Consider the following 20501-nt stretch of genomic DNA (forward strand, 5'->3'; position numbering starts at 1 on the left):
TGAGGGGGTAGTTCTATGTGCTTAATGTGTTAATTTTAATTCTAGAGACATATTTATCATTATTATCACAATATGTTATTGTCACCATTATTTATTATCTATTTTCATATAATAATTATAAAACAATTTTGTTTTAATCACCAGCACACTGATCCACCCCGTCTACTTTGAGACAGCAGTTCAGGTGACATTTTAATATCCCCCTGAATTATGGGGATATTATTGCATTGTTGTGTACCTCTGTTAAGATAACACACAATGCCTTCAGGGAAAAACCTTTGCTCTTTGTGCTGGTCGTCCAGACAGTAGTTAACAAATGCGTGGTAAATGTAATGAAGTTACACCTACTTAATCTCTTGAGAGAAGAGTATTTACTTAAATCAGATTTAACCGCTGATTCATAGGATGGTGGTAAATGGGAGAGGCTCTGGAAGGATCTGGAGAAAGACAAGTCATAGGGCTCCGTGGCCGAGGTAAGAATGCTGTTCATCCGAGGCTTTTCTGTGGGAAAACAGAAGATTTTACCTTTATACACTATGTTGAAAATCACTTCACACAGTAGAAGCTTTTATGCAGAAAAAATCAAATGCTTAAGTAATAACAGATTTCAAAACAACATATATTTGGAACACAGGCTAGAACTAATTTGTAAGATAAGATGTTTTCATTGTTAGCATTGTTGCCTCAAAGCACTAGGGCCCTGGATTCATTTCTTGGGGTGCTATCTACGTGAACTTTATGTCTTCTCCCTGTTTTTGTGTGGGTTTCCTCTAGGGGCTCAGGTCTCCTTTCACAGTCCAAAAACATACTGGTAAGTTAATGGGCTTCTTAGAAAATCTACCTTTGTGTGGGTGTGTGCATGTCTGTGTTTGTGTCTGTGTCCACACTCTGGACTGGCATCCCATCCAGGGTGTATCCTGCTTTGCACCTGTTGCATGCTGGGATAGGCTTTGGCTCCCCCACAACCCTGTATTGGATAAAGCGGTTACAAAATGGATGGATGGAAATGTTCTCTTTGGCATAAAACTGAAATTTGCAAAGCTGATACCATCCTCATGTGTTTATAATTTGTTTGTAATTTTGTCATTTTTTCAAACAATGTCTGGGTAAATATGCAAAAATAATTATTGCTTTAATCTATTCACATGAAGTTGTCTCATGAAGACAAACTGGTTCCATTGAAATGCAGAAGAAATACATTGCTTGCATAAGAATATATGTACATATATATATAATATATATTACACTATAAAAATGGGTCATAGACGGGGGACTGTAATGTTTTATGGTAAGGTCAATAAATATTTTAAGCATTTACAATAATATGGCTGTGTTAAAATGTTAAGTACAGCATATCGTGACCATGTAGGACATTGATTTTTACTCAGTGAATGTGTTCTCCCTGATTTACCCCAAAAGTTGTCAAAAAGCTTTATAAGTGTTCTATTTATGATAAATTAAATTTTAAGTAAGTTAAATACAGTAAAGTTTTGTGGAATGTTAATAAAACATACATATATGTACTATTTATCTCATCACCACTGAACATCTACAGATGCAGAAACCCTATTAAACCTTCACTTACAGTATCTAGTTTAACCTCAGCATGGGATGTGTCATATGTATGCTGCATGAAATATCAATAGCATAAGTCTTCATGTACTACATCAGTAGTTATAAACCAGGGGTTCCAAAAGAAAAACAATTATCTTAAATTGTAGCATGTGTAAAATCTGTGTAAATCTGTGTCAGAGGTGGATTTTTTACCTGAAGTTTTTTACATTTTATCATGTGTAGGAGCATTAATAATAATAACTTAAGATTTCTGTTTTGTTGTGTATATTGTGGGGATCATTAAAGAGGAAGATTTCTTGAACTCCAGTGAAAAAAAGGTTGAGAAATTTTAATCTATACAGTGGGTGTTTATATAAGCCATAAGAGTAAGACTTATAATCAAAGGTCTTAACTCATCATAATTTATAATCTTTATGAATGGCATGGAATGTACATAATGACTCTCAAAACTCATATGTGAGATCAAGTTAAAATTCAAGTTTATAATTCTGCACGAATAGTGATTTTGGTTCTATAAAATCTACAGGACTTTATTTTGGAAAGAAGCGGTTAGCCTGTACAAGAATCTCTGCCACTAACACAGATGAGAAATACAAATACATTGGATTGAAATATTTGGAGTTCTATAGTTCAGAATTAAGCTTCTGGTAGAAATTGTTAAGGTGTAATATACTGTATATAAACTGTATAAACAAAATAAATGTAATATACTGTAAATAAACACACTTAAAATGGTATGGTATTATACAGTATACCATTGCAGAACTGACTTATCAAATTCACATTGGCAGCAGCAAGAGCACCAAAAGTAATTTTATTTGGAATCCTCAAGTCTGCCATGTATCACCATGGATTTAATTTTAAATCACACCTGAAAAATGTTTCTAACCTTTTTAATATTTACTGTAGGGAAAGCTACTCATTTCAAAGATTTATATGAAAATACAGCAATAGTTGTAATATCTTTGCTGCTGAAGACTCACAAACCCCAAGTGTGTCTCTTGTTGCTGCCATAAAAAATGATCAAATGTTTTTTTTTGCTAATCATTTAAGTATGACACCCCTTTGTATATATGTAATATTTCACTAGTCCTCTTCTTGCATTGTCAATTGTACATTCCATTATCTCAGCACTACCGAGAGAAACTGGTAAACAGTTTCTAAACTGCTAATAAACCCTGCCAGTGTTTATTTCTTTTTGATTTGCCATAACATATTTAATTAGAATCAGGAAAATTCTTGACAAAAACCTTGACATGGTACGAGGCACCGTGCCTTTGTTTTTCAGACAGTGTTTTGAGATATGCAGTTGTCATGGTAGAGAATGACTTGAGGAGAAAGAACTGGGCTGTTGTATGGAGCACTGATGCTGTGCAGACCTCAATGGTATTTTAAAAATAGGGTAGGTAGCAGGGAGGAAAGGCAAAATGCCAAATTGGAAATATAACACTGTGGAAGCATTAAGTGAAAAAGAATAAGATATGGTCTGACGCTGTTTCTCTCTGCCTGATGCATTAGGTTATGCAGAGAAAGACTTTCCTCACTTCAGCTGAGAACTGCTTATCAATATTTGTTTTGTGTAATCTTCAAAAACCCCAGGACTGAGAGAGAAAATAAAGAACAGCCTGACTTTCATAAACTATTGTATATCATTCTGCGAAATGCAAGTGTTGCAACACTTACCATAACTTACCATTCAATTTTTCGATCAATCTTAAATTAAAAAAGCATAAACAATTGAATATATGTGTTTAAGTATGCCTTATGCTTTGACATTGCCTTACATAAGGAATGTAAGGCATAGAAAGATTAAAATCTAAAATCATGAATCAATCAATCATGTTTTTATGTTAATTATGCAGCCTGCCTTTTAAGTTAGCATATTGGTTAGTGAATATTCACATGATACATTACTGGATATTAAATTATGTCAGACAATGACTAATTCTATTGTTAGATATTAAAATAAAATAAACCTGCATGAGTTAAGCAATCCAAAAGCAAAACATTGCCTTCAGAAGAAATGGAGAAAGAATACCCATCAGATGTATTCTAATTCATTTTTAAATGAATGAAATCAATTTACTGCTATTGTAATATGGTGTGAAATTTAAGAATAGATTTGCTACATGCTATGGTAATATTCGTAACCTACAGCCTTTTGCCTTTTTAAAACCACCAGCAAAGCAGTGATCTCTGATTCTTACTTTACACTGCTGGGTCACCTTCAAAGCAGGTTTTATTGCTATTTTGTTAATGCAGTGCTTCTAAAGTGCTGTATTTCAGGTCTTGGAATCAGACATGAAAGAGCTAACTACTAAGGCCTTCAACCTTCAGTACTATAATTGAATTATTTCGTGATTCCAGGATCTGCCATACTAATATAAAGATACTTAAGACTCTTAAACAGACTAAAGGAGTTTTTTTCTAGTTTTTTACATTTCATTAAAATATACCTATGTGTATAAAGTTAAATTTAATTAACAAACCTTCATTTATTTTGGTTCTTAATTTTGCCACAGATTGTTAGAGCTTTTGTAAGTTCTTAAGAGCTGTGGATTCAAGCATCTTCTATGCATCTTCTAGCAACCCAAAAGCAAAAAGGTTTTTACATCAAAATCACACACAAGATTACATAGCGAAAATTATATACAGTAGCATCTTTTCATTCCCTCAATTAGTGTAGACACCTAACTAAATGTAGGAAAAGTTGGAGAGAATCCTTGTGATAGGTGACTCATGTTCTCTCTGTTAGCTTAATGCTACAGAAACTCCAACCCAATAAGCCACTAGGCTCAAGTGCAGACATTTCATTTTACCATGGCTGGAGAATTTTCAACAAGAGCCAGCAGCCATGTCACCCTGCAACTTACATTTGGCAACCCACCGAAGCTAAGCAGGTGTGAGCCTGGTCAGTACCTGGATGGGAGACCTCCTGGGGAAAACTAAGGTTGCTGCTGGAAGAGGTGTTAGGGAGGCCAGCAGGGGGCGCTCACCCTGCGGTCCATGTGGGTTCTAATGCCCCAGTATAGTGACGGGGACACTATACTGTAAACAAATGGCGTCTTTCGGATGAGACGTAAAACCGAGGTCCTGACTTTCTGTGGTCATTAAAAATCCCAGGGTGTTTCTCGACACCCTCCCCTTCGACAGCAGGCGGAGCGACGCGCCGGTTGGAGTATTCTCGGTCACATTTAATGGCAACGTCAGCTCAAAGATTTGGTTCAAACCACCAAATGGAGACGGGCATGCCGACAAACGGACCCTGCTGATGCGGGATTAACGATAGGATGAGAGAGAGAATTTTCAACAAGATTCTATCAACTGATTTACTTAAAGTGCTACTGGTTGAAAAGAAATTGCTTTTCACATTGATTCCCAGAAAACACTATACTAAAAGTCTGTTGACATGACCTTTGACCCCCAGATATTGCACCATCAGTTAAGAAACAATAAAACAGAAGAGGTGGAAATGTACAATTGTCCTGATTACAACGACCAATTTACAATCTTCAAATTAAGCTACTATTTTTATTTGTTTAAAAGATGAACACCAGCTTTAATCTTTGTTGTAGTAATATATTACTGACACATCTCTATTTTCTAGACAAAAAGGCATTAAACTTTTAAAAATTTAAAAAGTTTAAAAATGTTTTGGTGCCATGTAAAAATATTAGAAATAATTTAGCATTCACTTTATACAGTAAGCCTTGTTGGACTCTGAGTGCATCAAGCATTAAAAAAATAAAAATGTGTTTTGTAATCCTGTATGTGTTGTTAGTATTACTAACCTAAAATGTATCATGTAACAATACATTTATTTTCATTTTTTAATGCTGACAAAGATGTACTCTCTAAAACAAGAAAGAAAGGTCTACTAAAGCAGAAATGGATACAGATTTGACTGTGTAATATTTTTTTCTAATTGGAATGGATGCATTCTCTTGTGGTAGTAAGAGGGTAAACCATCTAAACTGAACCAAAGTTTTTACATTGAATGATAATCTGGTGCTGATATGAATGGTTTGTCATACTAACATGACCTCTTTTTCATTCAAGTGTGAATACAGTAAGCCATGTGTATTATTAATTATTTGTTTGATGCTCTACGTGATGCTTGATGCTTTACTTGATGCTTTTGTTTGATTCTTTACGTGAAGCTATGTCAAGTAAATATTTCACACAATCTACAGTACCCTGCCTGGATTTTGCACCTACAGTACTTATCCACTACTACACACTGTTGTCTGTATTTCCATTCCTTTGAGAATGTTTTAAGCTTGTCTGTATCATTTAAACGATATTTATGTATACCATTTTTTCATTTAAAAAATGTATGTGTAATGTGTGCTGTAAGATCAAGCACAGGTCTAATAATGCTACTTTAAACTTACTTTAATATGTGACAAGTCAATCATTTTATGTTTCGTAATATTATTAGTAAGAAATATGTTAATTATATTTCAAATATAATCATGGAATACTTGTCAACAAGAAGAGTTAGCTCTTAACTTTCTAAAATAAGTCATTTGTCTTTGTACAATTTACATCCATTTTTCACTTTCTGTGAAAAATAAACAACCATTAAATGTGAAACTGATACCAACCCCCATTCTAAAAACACTTTCTACAGTATGTTCTTTTACCTATTGACCATGGAAACAGGTTTTCAAAAGAAAATGAATCGTTGCATATGTTTTTATATAGTGTTCTGTATTGCTTTTGAAAGGTAGAGAAAGGTTATGACAAAGTATGAAATCATGCAACATACTGCAAATATCACAAAAGTGAAATACAGTATGGTTGAAATAGGTCCAATGGTTAAAATGTTTAACATATTTTTACAATATTTTCTTACTATTATTTCGTGAAAATTGAAAACTAAAATTGAAGTCAAACTTTCATAAGTATACATGTTATATTTCTTACATTAAAACTAAGAGTCAGAAAATTCTGAAAGTAATGAAAATAGTTTATTTTCCAAATTCTTATATTTGGAAAGTGTTAAGACACTTTTTTCTTACCAAACACATTTTGTGAAGTCAAATACAATTTTAATAATGCTGTGTTTTACACATAGTACCTTTACTACAGTATAATCTTTTACCTCTATTATTGTCAGCTTTATCTCCTTACCATTTTTAGGTGTCTGGGTTGGGCTAGTAAGCCCCAGATGGTTATAGTTGTGTTGGTGATTACCTGTAAGAAAAGCAGACAAAGTGACATTATTGGACAATGTAAAACGGCAGTAGTAATAAATCTTATTAAGGAGTGGAGTTTCTGTATTCTATTTAGTTTTTCTGTACAAGCATATTTTTATCTTCTTGTATACAGTATTTCTATTTTTCACCACATTTTAAAACCTATATACAATGGTGGGCTAGTTCTGTCCTAACATTGTACAGAAGCTCGAAGACCAACTTAAGAAAGAGTGTCTGATGACAAATATCATGACTGTCTAGAACAGGGGTCCAGATGATATTAGTGCAGCCTCCTTACATTTTATAAGGTGGGGATTTGTGAAGGTCCTGGCAGCCAAGATCTCATCACCTTCTTCTTGCTACCCTTTTCACAAAATATACACTGGGAAAATTTTGTTTCACACAACTGCTGTTCTTACTCACTTGTAGATGACTATAAGATCTTGGCATGTTTGCTTTTTCTTTTTGGCAACTTGATGCACTTCTTTAGTTACGTTACAGTACAAGATATTATGATCAGTCCTTTGGGGTTTGAAAGTATTCCAAAAATGAAGAAGGGTACCCCTGTTTTAGAGAGATGACATTGGGTTTGCATAGAGTATTCACACCTTTAGCAAGTGTGAATGCAGCACAAAGTCAAAAAAATCAGTTACTAAATAAGGAAAAAAACATCAAAGCTGTTACAGATAAAAAGGACAGCACTTGTTAATTTAAAACCATACATGGGTATGTGGAACTGGGGGGAAAATAATGCATACAAAACACTACAACAGCATATACATTATTCACAGCTTCTTTTGGAATGTATGAGTTTGTCTTAAATGAACACTAAGATACATTATTTAAAACAGGAGTAGGATCATCTGCTTCACGCTGTTTTTTGACAAACATCTAATTATGATCCCAAAACAATAGTGCTCTGAAATGTCCCATAACATAAGATCCAGATTTATTTTTCATTGTAAGCATTGGCTTTATTGTAGCCTAGCAATTAATCCAATACCTTAAAAAAGTCTAACACTTCTAACAATATACCTTGGTAAAACTACATACAGTACAGTGCTGTGAAAAAGTATTTGTCCCCTTACTGATTTCCTCTTATTGCAAATTTTTTTACACTGAATGTTTTCAGGTCTATAACCAAAATTAGATAAAGGGAACCTGAGTGAACAAATATTTTGTTTTACTTATTTGATTTATTTAATGAACAAAGTTATCCAACACCAACTGGCACTGTGTGGAATTGTGTAATTGCTCCCTTAGTTAAATCAACCCAAGGGATAATTTAGGGTCAGCTGATTGAATACTGCCAGGCTTGATTACAGCCAGCCCCGCACACTATAAACCTCACTTATTTTGACCCTTACCATCAGTCAAGTTGCCAGCACAAAGATTGAACAAGCACATTATGGCACAATCAAAAGAAATTCTTGAAGAGATAAGAAAAAAGTTGTTGATATCTATCAGACTGGAAAGGATTACAAAGCCATTTCTAAGGCTCTGGGACTCCACCAAAGCACAGTGAGAGACATAATTTCTAAATGGAGAACAGTAGTGAATATTCCCAACATTTCTCCAATGTTGCAGCGTAAAATCATCCAGGAAGTCACAAAGGATCCTAAAATAACATCCAAAGAACTACAGGCTTCTCTTGCCTCAGCTAAGGTCAGTGTTCATGACTCCACAATCAGAAAGAGACTGGGCTAAAATGGGCTTCATGGGAGAGTAGCAAGGCAGAAACCACTGCTAACCAAGAAGAACATAAATGCTTGTCTCTTGCCAAGAAGCACCTGGATGATTCCCAAGCCTTTTGGGAGAATGTTCTATGGATAGATGAATCAAAAGTTGAACTTTTTGGACGACATGGGTCCCATTATATCTGGCGTAAAGCAAACACAGTAAGAACATCATACCATCAGTCAAACATAGTGGTGGTAGTGTGATGGAGTGGGTATGCTTTGCGGCCTCAGGACCTGGACGACTTGCCATAATTGAAGGAACCATGAATTCTGCTCTGTATCAGAAAATTCTTAAGGAGAATGTCCAGTCATCTGTCCATGAGCTGAAGCTGAAGTGTAGATAAGACAATGATCCAAAACACAAAAGCAAGTCCACATCAGAATGGCTGAAAAGAAGCAAAATTAAAGTTTTGGAGTGGCCTAGTCATAGCCCAAACCTAAACCCAATAGAAATACTGTGGCAGGACCTGAAACAAGCAGTTCATGCTGGAAGACCTACCAATGTTTCTGAATTAAAACAATTCTGTGAGGAAGAGTGTGCTAAAATTCCTCCACAATGATGTGAAAGAACTACAGGAAGCATTTGGTTGCAGTCATTGCAGCTAAAGGTGGCACAACCAGTTATGAATTACTTTTCACACAGGGAATATGGGTGTTGGATAATTTTGTTTATTAAATGAAATAATAATAATAAAACAGTGTTATTTGTTCACACAGGTTCCCTTTATCCAATACTAGATTTTGTCTAAAGATCTGAAAACATCCAGTGACAAGTATGCAGTAATAGAGGAAATCAAGAAAAAAATACTTTTTCACGGCACTGTATCAATCTAGTGAGTTTACTTAATCAAATCGTCTTGCATCTAAAATGCAAATCCCAGCTCTAAATCCCCTTAAATTACATCATTAAGTATTGATACCAAAGCTCAGACAGTATGACCCTGTTTTATTAGTTCATTGCATTTCTGAGGCACATTCAATCCTAGCTATTCTGAGCCAACCCAGAATCCAGTGAAAAAAATTATGATAAATTAAGTAGAGTGCTGTAGTGCGTTAATTTGGACTCTGTAGTTGAGGTGTTTAAAAATGCATTGAGTTCACTGGTTTCACATCAATTTTGATCAGTCATTTATCCCTGAGGTGTGAGAGCCTTCAGCCACAAGACAATGTTTACAGTGACTCAAGCAAGGTGGAATGCAGCAGACTCCTAAAAGTGCAGATGCTATACTTATACTTAATATTACAAATCTTTAATTTTACAAAAGTGGAGAGATATTGGTATACCTAAATTCTTTAAATATAAATCCAGATATATACAGTATATTGTGCATATTCTCATTTACCTTTAATGAACCCTAAAAATTTCTATATATTGACCACATTGCTGTCATGTGCATTCTTAACCTCTCTGCAAGCTTGCAGATGTGCTCTACTGAGAAGAGGTTAAAAAATTAAAGATAATTAAGAGCTGCAAAGATACTAATACAAGGTTTAAATAACCCAACATGAGACAAATCTTGATTTATTCTTGATTATTTGAATAGCTCAGACATTCTCACCAAATGCTGTTAAGAAAACATTTTAATTTCTATGTAGGCAGACTAAAACTCAAAAGAAACAATGCCTAGAACTATTACGATATAATTATATCTCTGAATCACAGTTTTTCATGACTTAATCTTGTCATTTCAAAATGCACTATACGGAGACATTTAATAACACCAAATGTCCATAATTTCATAAAGGTCACGTAAATGTATTGTGAAAATTGTAAACTCTGTATTTCAGTAAGCAGCATTGCCCAGTTTCTTGTTTCATCCAGGGACCAATTAGTGCCATTGAAAAAGCTTAGGTTACGTGAACTCAATTAAAGTTTTTTTGCAGAGTAAATCTATATGCAATATATAAATTTTATAATATTTGAAGCTACTGGGCTGGATTATTAAATTGTTGTAATTAATCTCAGGCTTTTTAAGTTTCAATTGGAGAGTGATTGTTTAGATGGGGGAGGACAGGAAAAAATCAGACATGTCAAACAATTGTCTCTCTCTGCTCTCTCAGGAGATGTGAAAGAAATGCAGCAGAGACAAGAAAAGTGTTAGCTCCCTGTCAAACTCGCTGCTGAAAAGAAATCTTTACAGTATGTCTGGTCTAATGCTCTAACAAGCTTCAGCCACATGAATAGCCCCATAACAAACTTCAGAAAACCCACAAAGGAAATTACAGTGCTCAAAGAGTACGGTGCTATTGCCTTGCAGAGAAACTCAATTTTGTCTCAGACATTTTGTTTTATCTCTTTTACTGAATACATTTACATTGAAACAACTGTTTTTTTCCCATTGTATGCCACAAATAATTTTTTTAGAATGTTGCTTTCAGACACATTCTTTTATACCCATATAGTGTACTGTAAGGTACAATATGAGACTCAACAGTGATGTCATAATAAGGAAAAGCTTCCTAAGAGCTACAAAGAAGATACTCAGTGGAATTAGGTTTCACTAGGTGATGAATTATTTTATCTTACTCATATTAAGGTTTGCCACTGTATACCATTTATAGTGTAACCTTCACAGAAACTACTGTTCATTAATATAATATTTGACTTTGAATCTAAAGTTTTTTTATCTCAAGTTTTGAATTTAAGTCACTTAAATATCTAATATTTTACATCTGAACACTCAAAATGCATTATTCGTTTTTGTTTGCTTCCTGAAAGCTAATAGATTCTGATGAGTTAAGTCTGAAAATTAAAGATTCAGAAAATACAAGTGTTGGATTCAGTAATCATTGCCCTTTTTGGATTCATATAAAACAGCACACAAGACCTTGGTCCCCAGTTTGGCCAGATACAGTGCTTTTAGTTGGTTTTGGATTGAAATAATTGAATAAAATGTACAAAGAGATGCTAACTATAATATTACGTAGATAGATTCCTCGTTACCCAGCCACATGACAGGTGTAATTAATAAAAAGTGACTCACATTTCTTACTCAAATTGTACGAGTATGGTTGAGAAAACTAATGTTCTGAGAATAAAAGTGGGTGAAGGTAGAATCTAGTTTTTCAACCACAATATTTATTAAAGCAAAGACAAAATGGAGCATTTGAGGATTTTCATCTAAAACCTAGATAATCCTTGAAATGTAGGTATCATCGATTACAATAATTCTTTCAAACAGGACCCCAGTTATCCCCAGCCCATTTCTGCTGAACACTTATCTCTGTATATGCCTTTGTAAGCAATCACTACCAGACATATAGCTGATCTTTTAAAGCAGCAACGTCCAGTTGTAAACGACCATACATATCCAACAATCAAAACATACACCTGTATGTAAAATCTCTAATATCTCAAATCTCCAATTATAATATTATTACAATAAATCCTACACTCTGTCCACACTACTCACTCACACTGTGGTGTTAGCATCCTGTTAATCTAACTCAGAGGTGTGTCATAAGGTCCTGAGCCAAAATGGCAGCCATGATTTTTTCCCACCAAAATGAAGCTAGTCTGAAGAAAAGTACTGCAGTTCAAGTAAGACTTTTTTGTTCTAAGATATTTTAGTTTCAAAATTCTCTTTACTTAGATATTAACAGACTGTACTGTTACTCATAGCATAATACAGTTGCTAACACACATTTCTATTATGATACCAAGTCTCTCTGAGCAACTCTGACAACAAATTAAACCATTTCTTTTTTTCCTGCTACAGGTTTTACACAGAAAGTTGGATCCCCTTCACAAAAACAGGTAAGCTACATTTCATTTTGTCTTTTGTATCCAGTCTATTTGGATAGTACAGTGTCTGTAAGGCAGTATAATTATTTAATGTGAGGGATGTTGCTAACATTTAAATGGAGAAAGAGGGTGTAAGGGTCTTCTATTCACAGAATCTCAACAAAATAAAGCTTAATGCAATTTCTAGGTGTATTTTAAAGTTTAATTGCAACCCGAAGCTACTTTGTTTGTGCATAAGTTCGGTGTAACAACTAACAAGATTCTTGTTGAATATTTATATGGTTTTAGTAGGCTCTTGAAAATTAAGTTAAGAAGAAAATAGAAATGTAAAATTATAGAAAACAAACAAAATGCGATGGTTATAGGATTTGTACTTCATTTCTTAGTCGAGATTCCATATTAACGCCCAGCTACACAAAGCTTTATTAATGTTTGTTTACCAGCCTCTCCATTTTGTATTGTCAATAAATCATGGGAATGACACATGTGATTATGCATTATACTGTAATAGACAGATGGTATTGCAATGATTCAATACTGTGACATTTATGTACCTATTTTGAAAAGTGACATTTTTGCAAGAGCCACAGTTTAACAACAGAAATAAACATTAAATAAGGAAAAGATAATAAAAAAGTGGAAGTAAAAAGACATGGACTATCAGTGCTGTCAATCTAATACAGCAGACCCTGGATATATTACTGTTTTTGGTGATTGGATGAGTTACCAAGTAGGCAGCTGAGAGACTAGATAAAGATGACTGACAGCAATTGAAATCCAAAAAGTGAAAGTCCTATGAAAGCCTTCTGAAAATAATTAGGAGCTAAGACTTGCAGTCCTTTTATGTATGATAAACACAAACTGGAAAGTGTCAGTTTTGAATTCCCTTTAAAAACGTAAACAAGGTCACCACTGAACATTTGCATGAACAGCTGTGTAGCCTACAGTAATCTGTTACCTTACGTCACCCACAGGAGTCATGAGAATCTGAATTAGTTGTGATGCACAAATGGTCTCTTAGATTTTCCAACAGGCAAGAAAAGTAGCAATATCAGAGGGTAATAAAACAAAGTGCATTAAAAATCTGTCAGACAGAAAATAATCACGCCTACAGTACACAAAAGCAGAAGTTTTTCTGGTCAGGCTTTTTCAGGTGCTCAGGGGCTTCTAAGCCGTTAGGACTTTAGGGGGTTTAGGGGATTCTGAATTGAAGTACAGTACATCGCCAAGTCTTAGATGTTTCAAATTAATGCTTATAAGATTGTGTAAAAGCAGTAAAGCATATTTGCGCCTGAAATAGGGCTGCTTTCAATCAATATGAATGTGGAAATATACTGTATACAGTACCCTGATGTCAAACAGAAAAGATTCTGATAACAACATAAGGCACATACAAGAATATGGTGTCATGTATGACTTCTTATTAAATAAAATACCACAAAAGACAAATGAGTTGTCAAAATCTACTGCTAATCTTTTTTATGGTTCAGCCTTATAATTTTACATAGCATTTGCATTATATGGGTTTCAAAAACAAAAACAATCAGGATGGTTAACCCAAGACAACCCTGTAATTCTGGCTGACATTAAAGTACTAGGAAAGATGCATCATTCTAAGACCTGCATTTATAGATAATTAGAAAATTGAAGAGGTGGCAACTTAGCATGACACTTTAAAATAAACACGTTTTGGATTTATAAATATAGGCATGAAGAGCAGCTATGAAAATGTTTATGCAAACAAAAAGCTGATTGCATTCTGTTTGTGAACAAATCATTGAAACACCTACAGGGTGTTGCACTAGATACAAAGTTTTGAAAGGAGTAATGGACAAAGCAATAATCAGGAAACCTAGGGTTATTCAAAATGTAGACCTTTGATTAGACAATACTTATGTCAGTTGCAGAAATGAAAACACTAGCTAGTAGAATACAATTATGATAAACATCTCTGAAGTGTACAGTAGTGTGGGTTTCATGTGCCTTACTGCATCTCAATGTTTTATGAGGGAAGACCTTATTCTGCATTGTTAGGCCTATTAGCATTGTCCACTAACATTCTATTACTAATATCTGATCAATCACAAATAACAGAAAAGTGAAATCATAACCCCAGGGTAAAAAAATATCAAATTACAAGTATTGTTAAGTACAGGCTGTAAGTGATTCTTATCAAAGCTGCCTCTTTTCAAACAGACCTTAATGCAGGCATATAAAAAATGGAAATTAAAGTTACTATCATTTGAAATGTAAATGATCATATTAACTCTGCCATGGGGTTTTCAGCAATACAAGGGAATTCCCATTTCCTTTGTAAAATAAATACCAAAGATTGCTTATAATATGCTGACAAAGCACTTTCTATTAAAATTAGCATTATTTAAAATAATTCAACAACTCATATTTATTCATATGGATTTGTATTTTTTAAATCTGGGTCAGTATACTGTGTAGGCTACACAAACACTCCAACCAAATCTCACTCTACAAGAATCTAAGAAATGTCATGTGAAAGAATAAGCTATCAGAAGGCATGCTACAACCAGGGTCTGGTCTACTCTTCTGTTGATTGCTTCACACATCTCCACCAAAGCTAAGCCTTCATTTAAATAAGTGTCTAAAAAATAAACAAAAACATACTTAAAAAAAATGAAAATCCAGCTTGCTCAGGTCCTAAAACAGATAAGTAATTCTTCTGCTCTTTGCACATTTTGTGACAGATCTTTGTTGATGCACATATTGACCCATGAGAGAATGTATATCATTTCGATTGTGACTGTTTAGAGTACGTTAAAAAATGAGATAAGTCAGTCAGGATTTAAGGAACTGGAATTCAGGGATAAGAACTAAAATCTACAAAGGTTCATAACAAAGGATCTCTACCGCATTGACACATGTTTTCTGATGGACTTTTCTATTGCTAGTGTGACCTCCAGGAAGGTCAGCTCATTCCTCAGATGGCTCATTGAAAAATGCAATGAACTATGACCTACAACCTGCTGCCAGGATGATTTGATGTTCATTGGAAAGCAAGAAACACAAGCACAAAGTGCGATTCTCAGGTGCCTGAAGGTTTTCCTATTTGTTAAAGTGCATCTTATATCCAAAAGTATCTTCTAAAACGTAAACAAAATCATGCAGTCCAAACAATAATAGACACTAAACTAAGTAGTGTGTTTAGACTGTGTAGGCAAGAAGACTGAACTCATTGTGATCATACATTAAAGGGTGTGTGATATATTTCTTCAGTACTTCCACAATTTTTAATACTTTTATGGATTCAGCTAAATCATTTTCATAACAGTTTTAGCTTTGAATATGGGGAGTAGGTTGAGTATATATGAATTATGACTTAAGTGTCATGACTTTAAATTTTAAAGCAACAAAATGTGAAATCTATGCAAGGTTCAGATTTTTTTTTATTCTTCCTTTCAGGTCCAGTGTGTAACTACATGTTTACCCAAATATGAGAAGCACTTTTTTAATTCAAATGTCAGGGTGGTGTAATTGGTCTGGAGCTTATAATAAAAAAAATAGAAATTGATCTGGTTGTCGACATATTTACCACATGAGTGCAGAACAGTGTTGAACTGTTTGTAAGTATAGTCTCTTGGCGATGGTCCCATTTGTTAATATTGGAGAAAGACTGTCCTAATAAACATGGTGCTCAACTGGGGAAAAAAAATAGGATCTGAACACTTGGCAGAGGTCTGGGGTTCTCTGGTTAAGTCAAGATGCATACCTTGTTTGTAAATATTGTAATTTGTATGTTGTATGTTTATGTTGTGTGTTGCTTACTGTGCATACTGCATTATTAATAAACAAAAAAATAGTAACAGACTGCCATTTTGCTTAGCTTGTTGTGGTGATCGAGTGATTTTATATTCATTTTTAGTTATCCAAAATGAACAAGAGATCACAGTACAGTTTTAAATTCAAGAAGGAGGAGATCCTGTGTTCAGAACAGCATGGGAATCGACAGGCTGAAAGGCAGTTTGAAATGGATTCCCATTCAAAATAAAGTTTAAAGCCCTCGAGGTAGCCACACAGCTAAACATTCCAGTTCAAGAATGCAGAGTGTCCCGTGCCTGGATAACAGTTTCATGAGGAGGAATAGGTTTTATCATTGTGCTCTTGTCCTAATCATTTTGCCTTACGCTAGGTAATACTGCAAATCATTTTGCTTTAATCTCATCTATCCGAAAAATCCTCATATCCGGAACCCCTTCCCCCCATTTCTTCCGGATACGAGGGAGTTTGCTGTATTTTTTGCATTTTATCTTTTAATTTCCTCTCCGTTTTTATTTATTTATTTAAATCCAAAAGAACATTTTTCAATTTTATCATTTCTATTCAGAAAGGTAGCTTGTGCTTTGTAAAGTTCTTTTTTACAATTTCCACAGTCCAAATTTCTGGATGCTGTTTATAATCAGGGGAAGCTTACATTTGGGTAAATATGGTAATAGCTTTTAAAGAAGTTAAACACAACATTGATGTTTAGAGAAGCAAAATGATCTTCTACACAAACTGTATCACGATTGTTAACAAATTAATGATTATTAAAAATAGTTACCATTGACAATCAGCAGTAGATGTTCTTGTTGTAAAATTTTGTTTTCACCTCTTCATATATTATAGCAAACATTTAAGAAAATGATTTAATAAAATAGTTGTGATTTTAACAAGCACCAGGAAAGGAAAACAAGTATAATTAATTGTCAAAAAAAACAACTAAAGATTTTTATCTGCCATTTGATATGAAATCTTTATTTAGAAGTAAAATAAAGATTCCTGCAATTTAAAGTTTAGCAACAGTTCACTTAAAAAAACCAAACTGTTCCTTTTAATTAGTTCCATTCCATTTGTTCATTTGACTTACTACTTTGGCTTCCTAGAAGAACAGGAACTTGAAGGTTCAGCTACAAATTAGTTGCATCAACGAGTTGCTAGCAAGGATAAGCACAGATATATCTGATGTCTTCTTTAATTATTAAGAAGTAACATCATTCATAGCTGCCTTTATCCTGGCCTTAGCAGGTCTCTTCGTGACTGAGGAGGTCACAGCATGGACTAAAAGCTCTGGAAGACAAAGATGTTGACAAAGGACTTTAGCAGTAGGACGTTAGCTCCAATCCAGGCTTCCACCAGTCCGGCAAAATTTGAGTGTTGGCCATGACCCAGTCTTTGTGATTCTTCATCATCTTGTTCAAACCCCAATACCCAAGGATTTGTTTCAGCCATCTGGTTTGCTCATCCATTACAAGACACAAATTCCTTAAAGCACACACAGGCACAAAGCAGCCCGGATAATCACTGAGCTACTGTAGGTTTAATATGCATGCCTACCGCAATGTGACTGCAACTGCACCGGCCACTGCAGGTCTCCTAGAAGACAGAATCAGGCAAAATGGGTAGATTGGAGTTCAACTTGCTATAAGAAAATAAACCATTTAGAAATTATGCCCGTGAGGGTATGACACTATTTTGTCTTTTAGCATACTTCTTTTTAATTTTACTCAAAATCATTTAATTGTATTTCTTATATGTTACGTTCACCCTTTTAACATGAATGAAAGAACAGCTGCTTTGTATCCAATGGAATGCTGAAGTATAGTTTGTTCATACTGTAGGCATCACACAAACTGGCAAATTGGGAACTGATACTGTGAAACCCTTGTCCCTTTAGGTTACAGTCAACAGATGTAATTGCTACAATACCATTCAGTTATTGAGTGCTAAAGAGCTAATAAAAAAGCCCTTAAACCTATTTAAGAATTATCTGATCTGAGACTTTGCAGATTGTCAAAAGAGAAAAAAGAGCCACTGTATGGCATGCATTTTTGTCTTTTCCACAAAGTTATTAAAAACCATTTTGTAATACAATTACATGTAGGCACAAATTGCACCCTAAATAATAAACTGTCCATTGTGTTAGCTTATTTATATAGTTGACATCATTATTAACATTACATCATTATTTCTTGAACATCTTATTCCACAGTTTTAACTCAACATTTTGTTCAAGGGACATGTCAGGCTTTGTAAATATTCAGCAAACTGTAACAGCTACAGTATGCTCCTCTAATAGGTTTGTAATTATGAAGCAGAAGTTATGTGTATAGTGACAATTAGCCAAATGTTTTAAACACAAGAACTAAACATGCATTCATGTTGATATATAATTAGTTTCATTTCTTTTATTAAAATATGGTGTTCTTCACTATGCTCTTTCCATATCTGACAGAACAGAAAAAAATAAAGGAAGCCAACACAATTGTTAATTAAGCAAACCTTTTAGATGCTATTTAAATCTTCCTGAAGACAGCATTTTTTAAGAATGGTGTTAATTAATAAATGTTTGTTTATATATTTATTATTATTACATGGTATGGCAATAATAACAATTGCCATTGTGGGATTCCAGACATAGTCATATGCAATTGTAACATATTATGTAAACCTGTACATATAAATCTGACAGCAGAAGCCAGTACACTGGCACTTAAAATGCTTGAAAGATCTGCCTACATAGAAATAGAAAGAAAACATATTTAAAATGGAATAACAAGAGTAAACAGTTGAATGTTATTAAGATAAATAAGCACTAGTCATCATACAACATACTTTTCAAAAGAAAGGCAGGAATTCACTGAGGGTTACATTGATGCCATTAATCCAAGAATGACAAAGTCAGTTTATAACTGTGAACTGCGAAGGTTCCTAGGGTGAATAACTTTGATCTGTCTCTATTGATTATGTATCTGCTTTTTTTTCCTAATGTCTTTTAGTCATGGTAATAATGATTTCTACACCTGTGGTGCACTGCTGAAGGTACAGGGATCAGAAGTCGTCTGCCTCTTTGTAACTCATGTACAGTACATCAAAGCCCATACTTGCATAGCAGGTTGCCACAAGTCCTTTTGCCAGTTTATGTCAAGACAGAAATTATTTAATGCAAAAAAAAACAGTGTATGTATACTGCTGTACGGACCTCTCTGAAAGGCCTTGTATAGAGCTTCCAATCTGAGGTCATAAGAACATGAGCAAGTGATACAGACTTTTCTTACTGCAGAATTATGTCAATATCCCCAAAGAGAAACAATCAGAGGCTGCTAGATCACAAGAACATTTAGAAAAGTTTCTCAAATGCAGACATGGCTAAATTTATAGTCTGTCAGCATAAGATTCCAAATCCATTAAGGTTCCTCAGTACGCCTTTTGATATGCCCTTTAAGAATTAATCAACACTGGAGAGATGAGATGATGTTCTTGTTGACTTACTGTATGTGTCCAATTGTAATAAATTCAATAGAAAGAAATGTAGTTGAGACCATGTGGACCACAAACACTTTTGAAGAAGGAAAAAAATAGTTATATTTAAAGTAAAAAGAATGATTCTTGTTAATATCTGCATATATATTAACATGACAGTAAAACACAAATTGCAAGAATATGCAAAAAAACACATCTCACAATTCTAATGAATTAATTGAATTTATTAGCCAGCTGCTGTAGTTACCACAGTATAAAAAGAAAATTAACATCTTACTATGACAACTGGTTGCCTTTGGTAAGTCAGCATCCAATATACAGTTACATTTGTTTTATATTTGTGGAAATTTGTATCTTTTTGAATTTGCTTTAACTTGAATTTAGCCAATGCAATAGCACATCCACATAATAAGAAATAGTTGGTTCTGGACAGTAAATTAAGCAATGAAAGATATATGTTTCTGTTATTTAATTTTTGTTTTTTGTAAATAACCATTTACAGAATCTAATAGTTTATATTTTTTTGCAAGTATGAAATATTACCTGCTCTTTAGCCTGCAAGAGCTCTCTTTTCCTCCTATTGTAGTATGGTCTTTTTTAAACATGCCACACCTTCCTATATACTACAAAAAAATATTTCACTTAGGCCTGATAATAGCAAAACAGATACACTGTATTAATGAAGATGCATTTACTGCACTATAAACTGAGCTAGAACAGCTTTTAGGATACCTGGCCTACCTTTAATCATTGTGGAATAATTCATATACCATCTGACGGTTGCTATACTTTGTATAGACGAAAACAACTGTACATTCATGTAAATGAAACAACTATACATTTTGATAAATTGTGCTGCTATATGTAACTTCAATTCATAGACCAGGAATCTATTGTATACTCTATGTCAGTACACAGAAACTTTTTGACATTGAGTCACAAGAGGATTGCATTAGTGCTTTTCATTTC

General features: G+C 34.1%; 1 protein-coding gene across 1 annotated transcript in view; it reads right to left on the minus strand.

The window, feature by feature from the left end:
* Positions 1-20501, minus strand: part of LOC148824059 (protein shisa-6-like) — a 124041-nt gene that overhangs the window by 10947 nt on the left and 92593 nt on the right. Inside the window, exons 6-8 of the mRNA XM_088927177.1 lie at positions 17607-17645; positions 6712-6774; positions 349-501 (exon numbers count right to left, since the gene is read on the minus strand). Coding sequence (XP_088783303.1) covers positions 349-501; positions 6712-6774; positions 17607-17645 — 255 coding nt within the window. The remainder of the gene's footprint in view (positions 1-348; positions 502-6711; positions 6775-17606; positions 17646-20501) is intronic.

This window comes from Atractosteus spatula, chromosome 11, assembly GCF_055471065.1.
Source record: "Atractosteus spatula isolate fAtrSpa1 chromosome 11, fAtrSpa1.hap1, whole genome shotgun sequence".
Lineage (NCBI taxonomy): Eukaryota > Metazoa > Chordata > Actinopteri > Semionotiformes > Lepisosteidae > Atractosteus > Atractosteus spatula.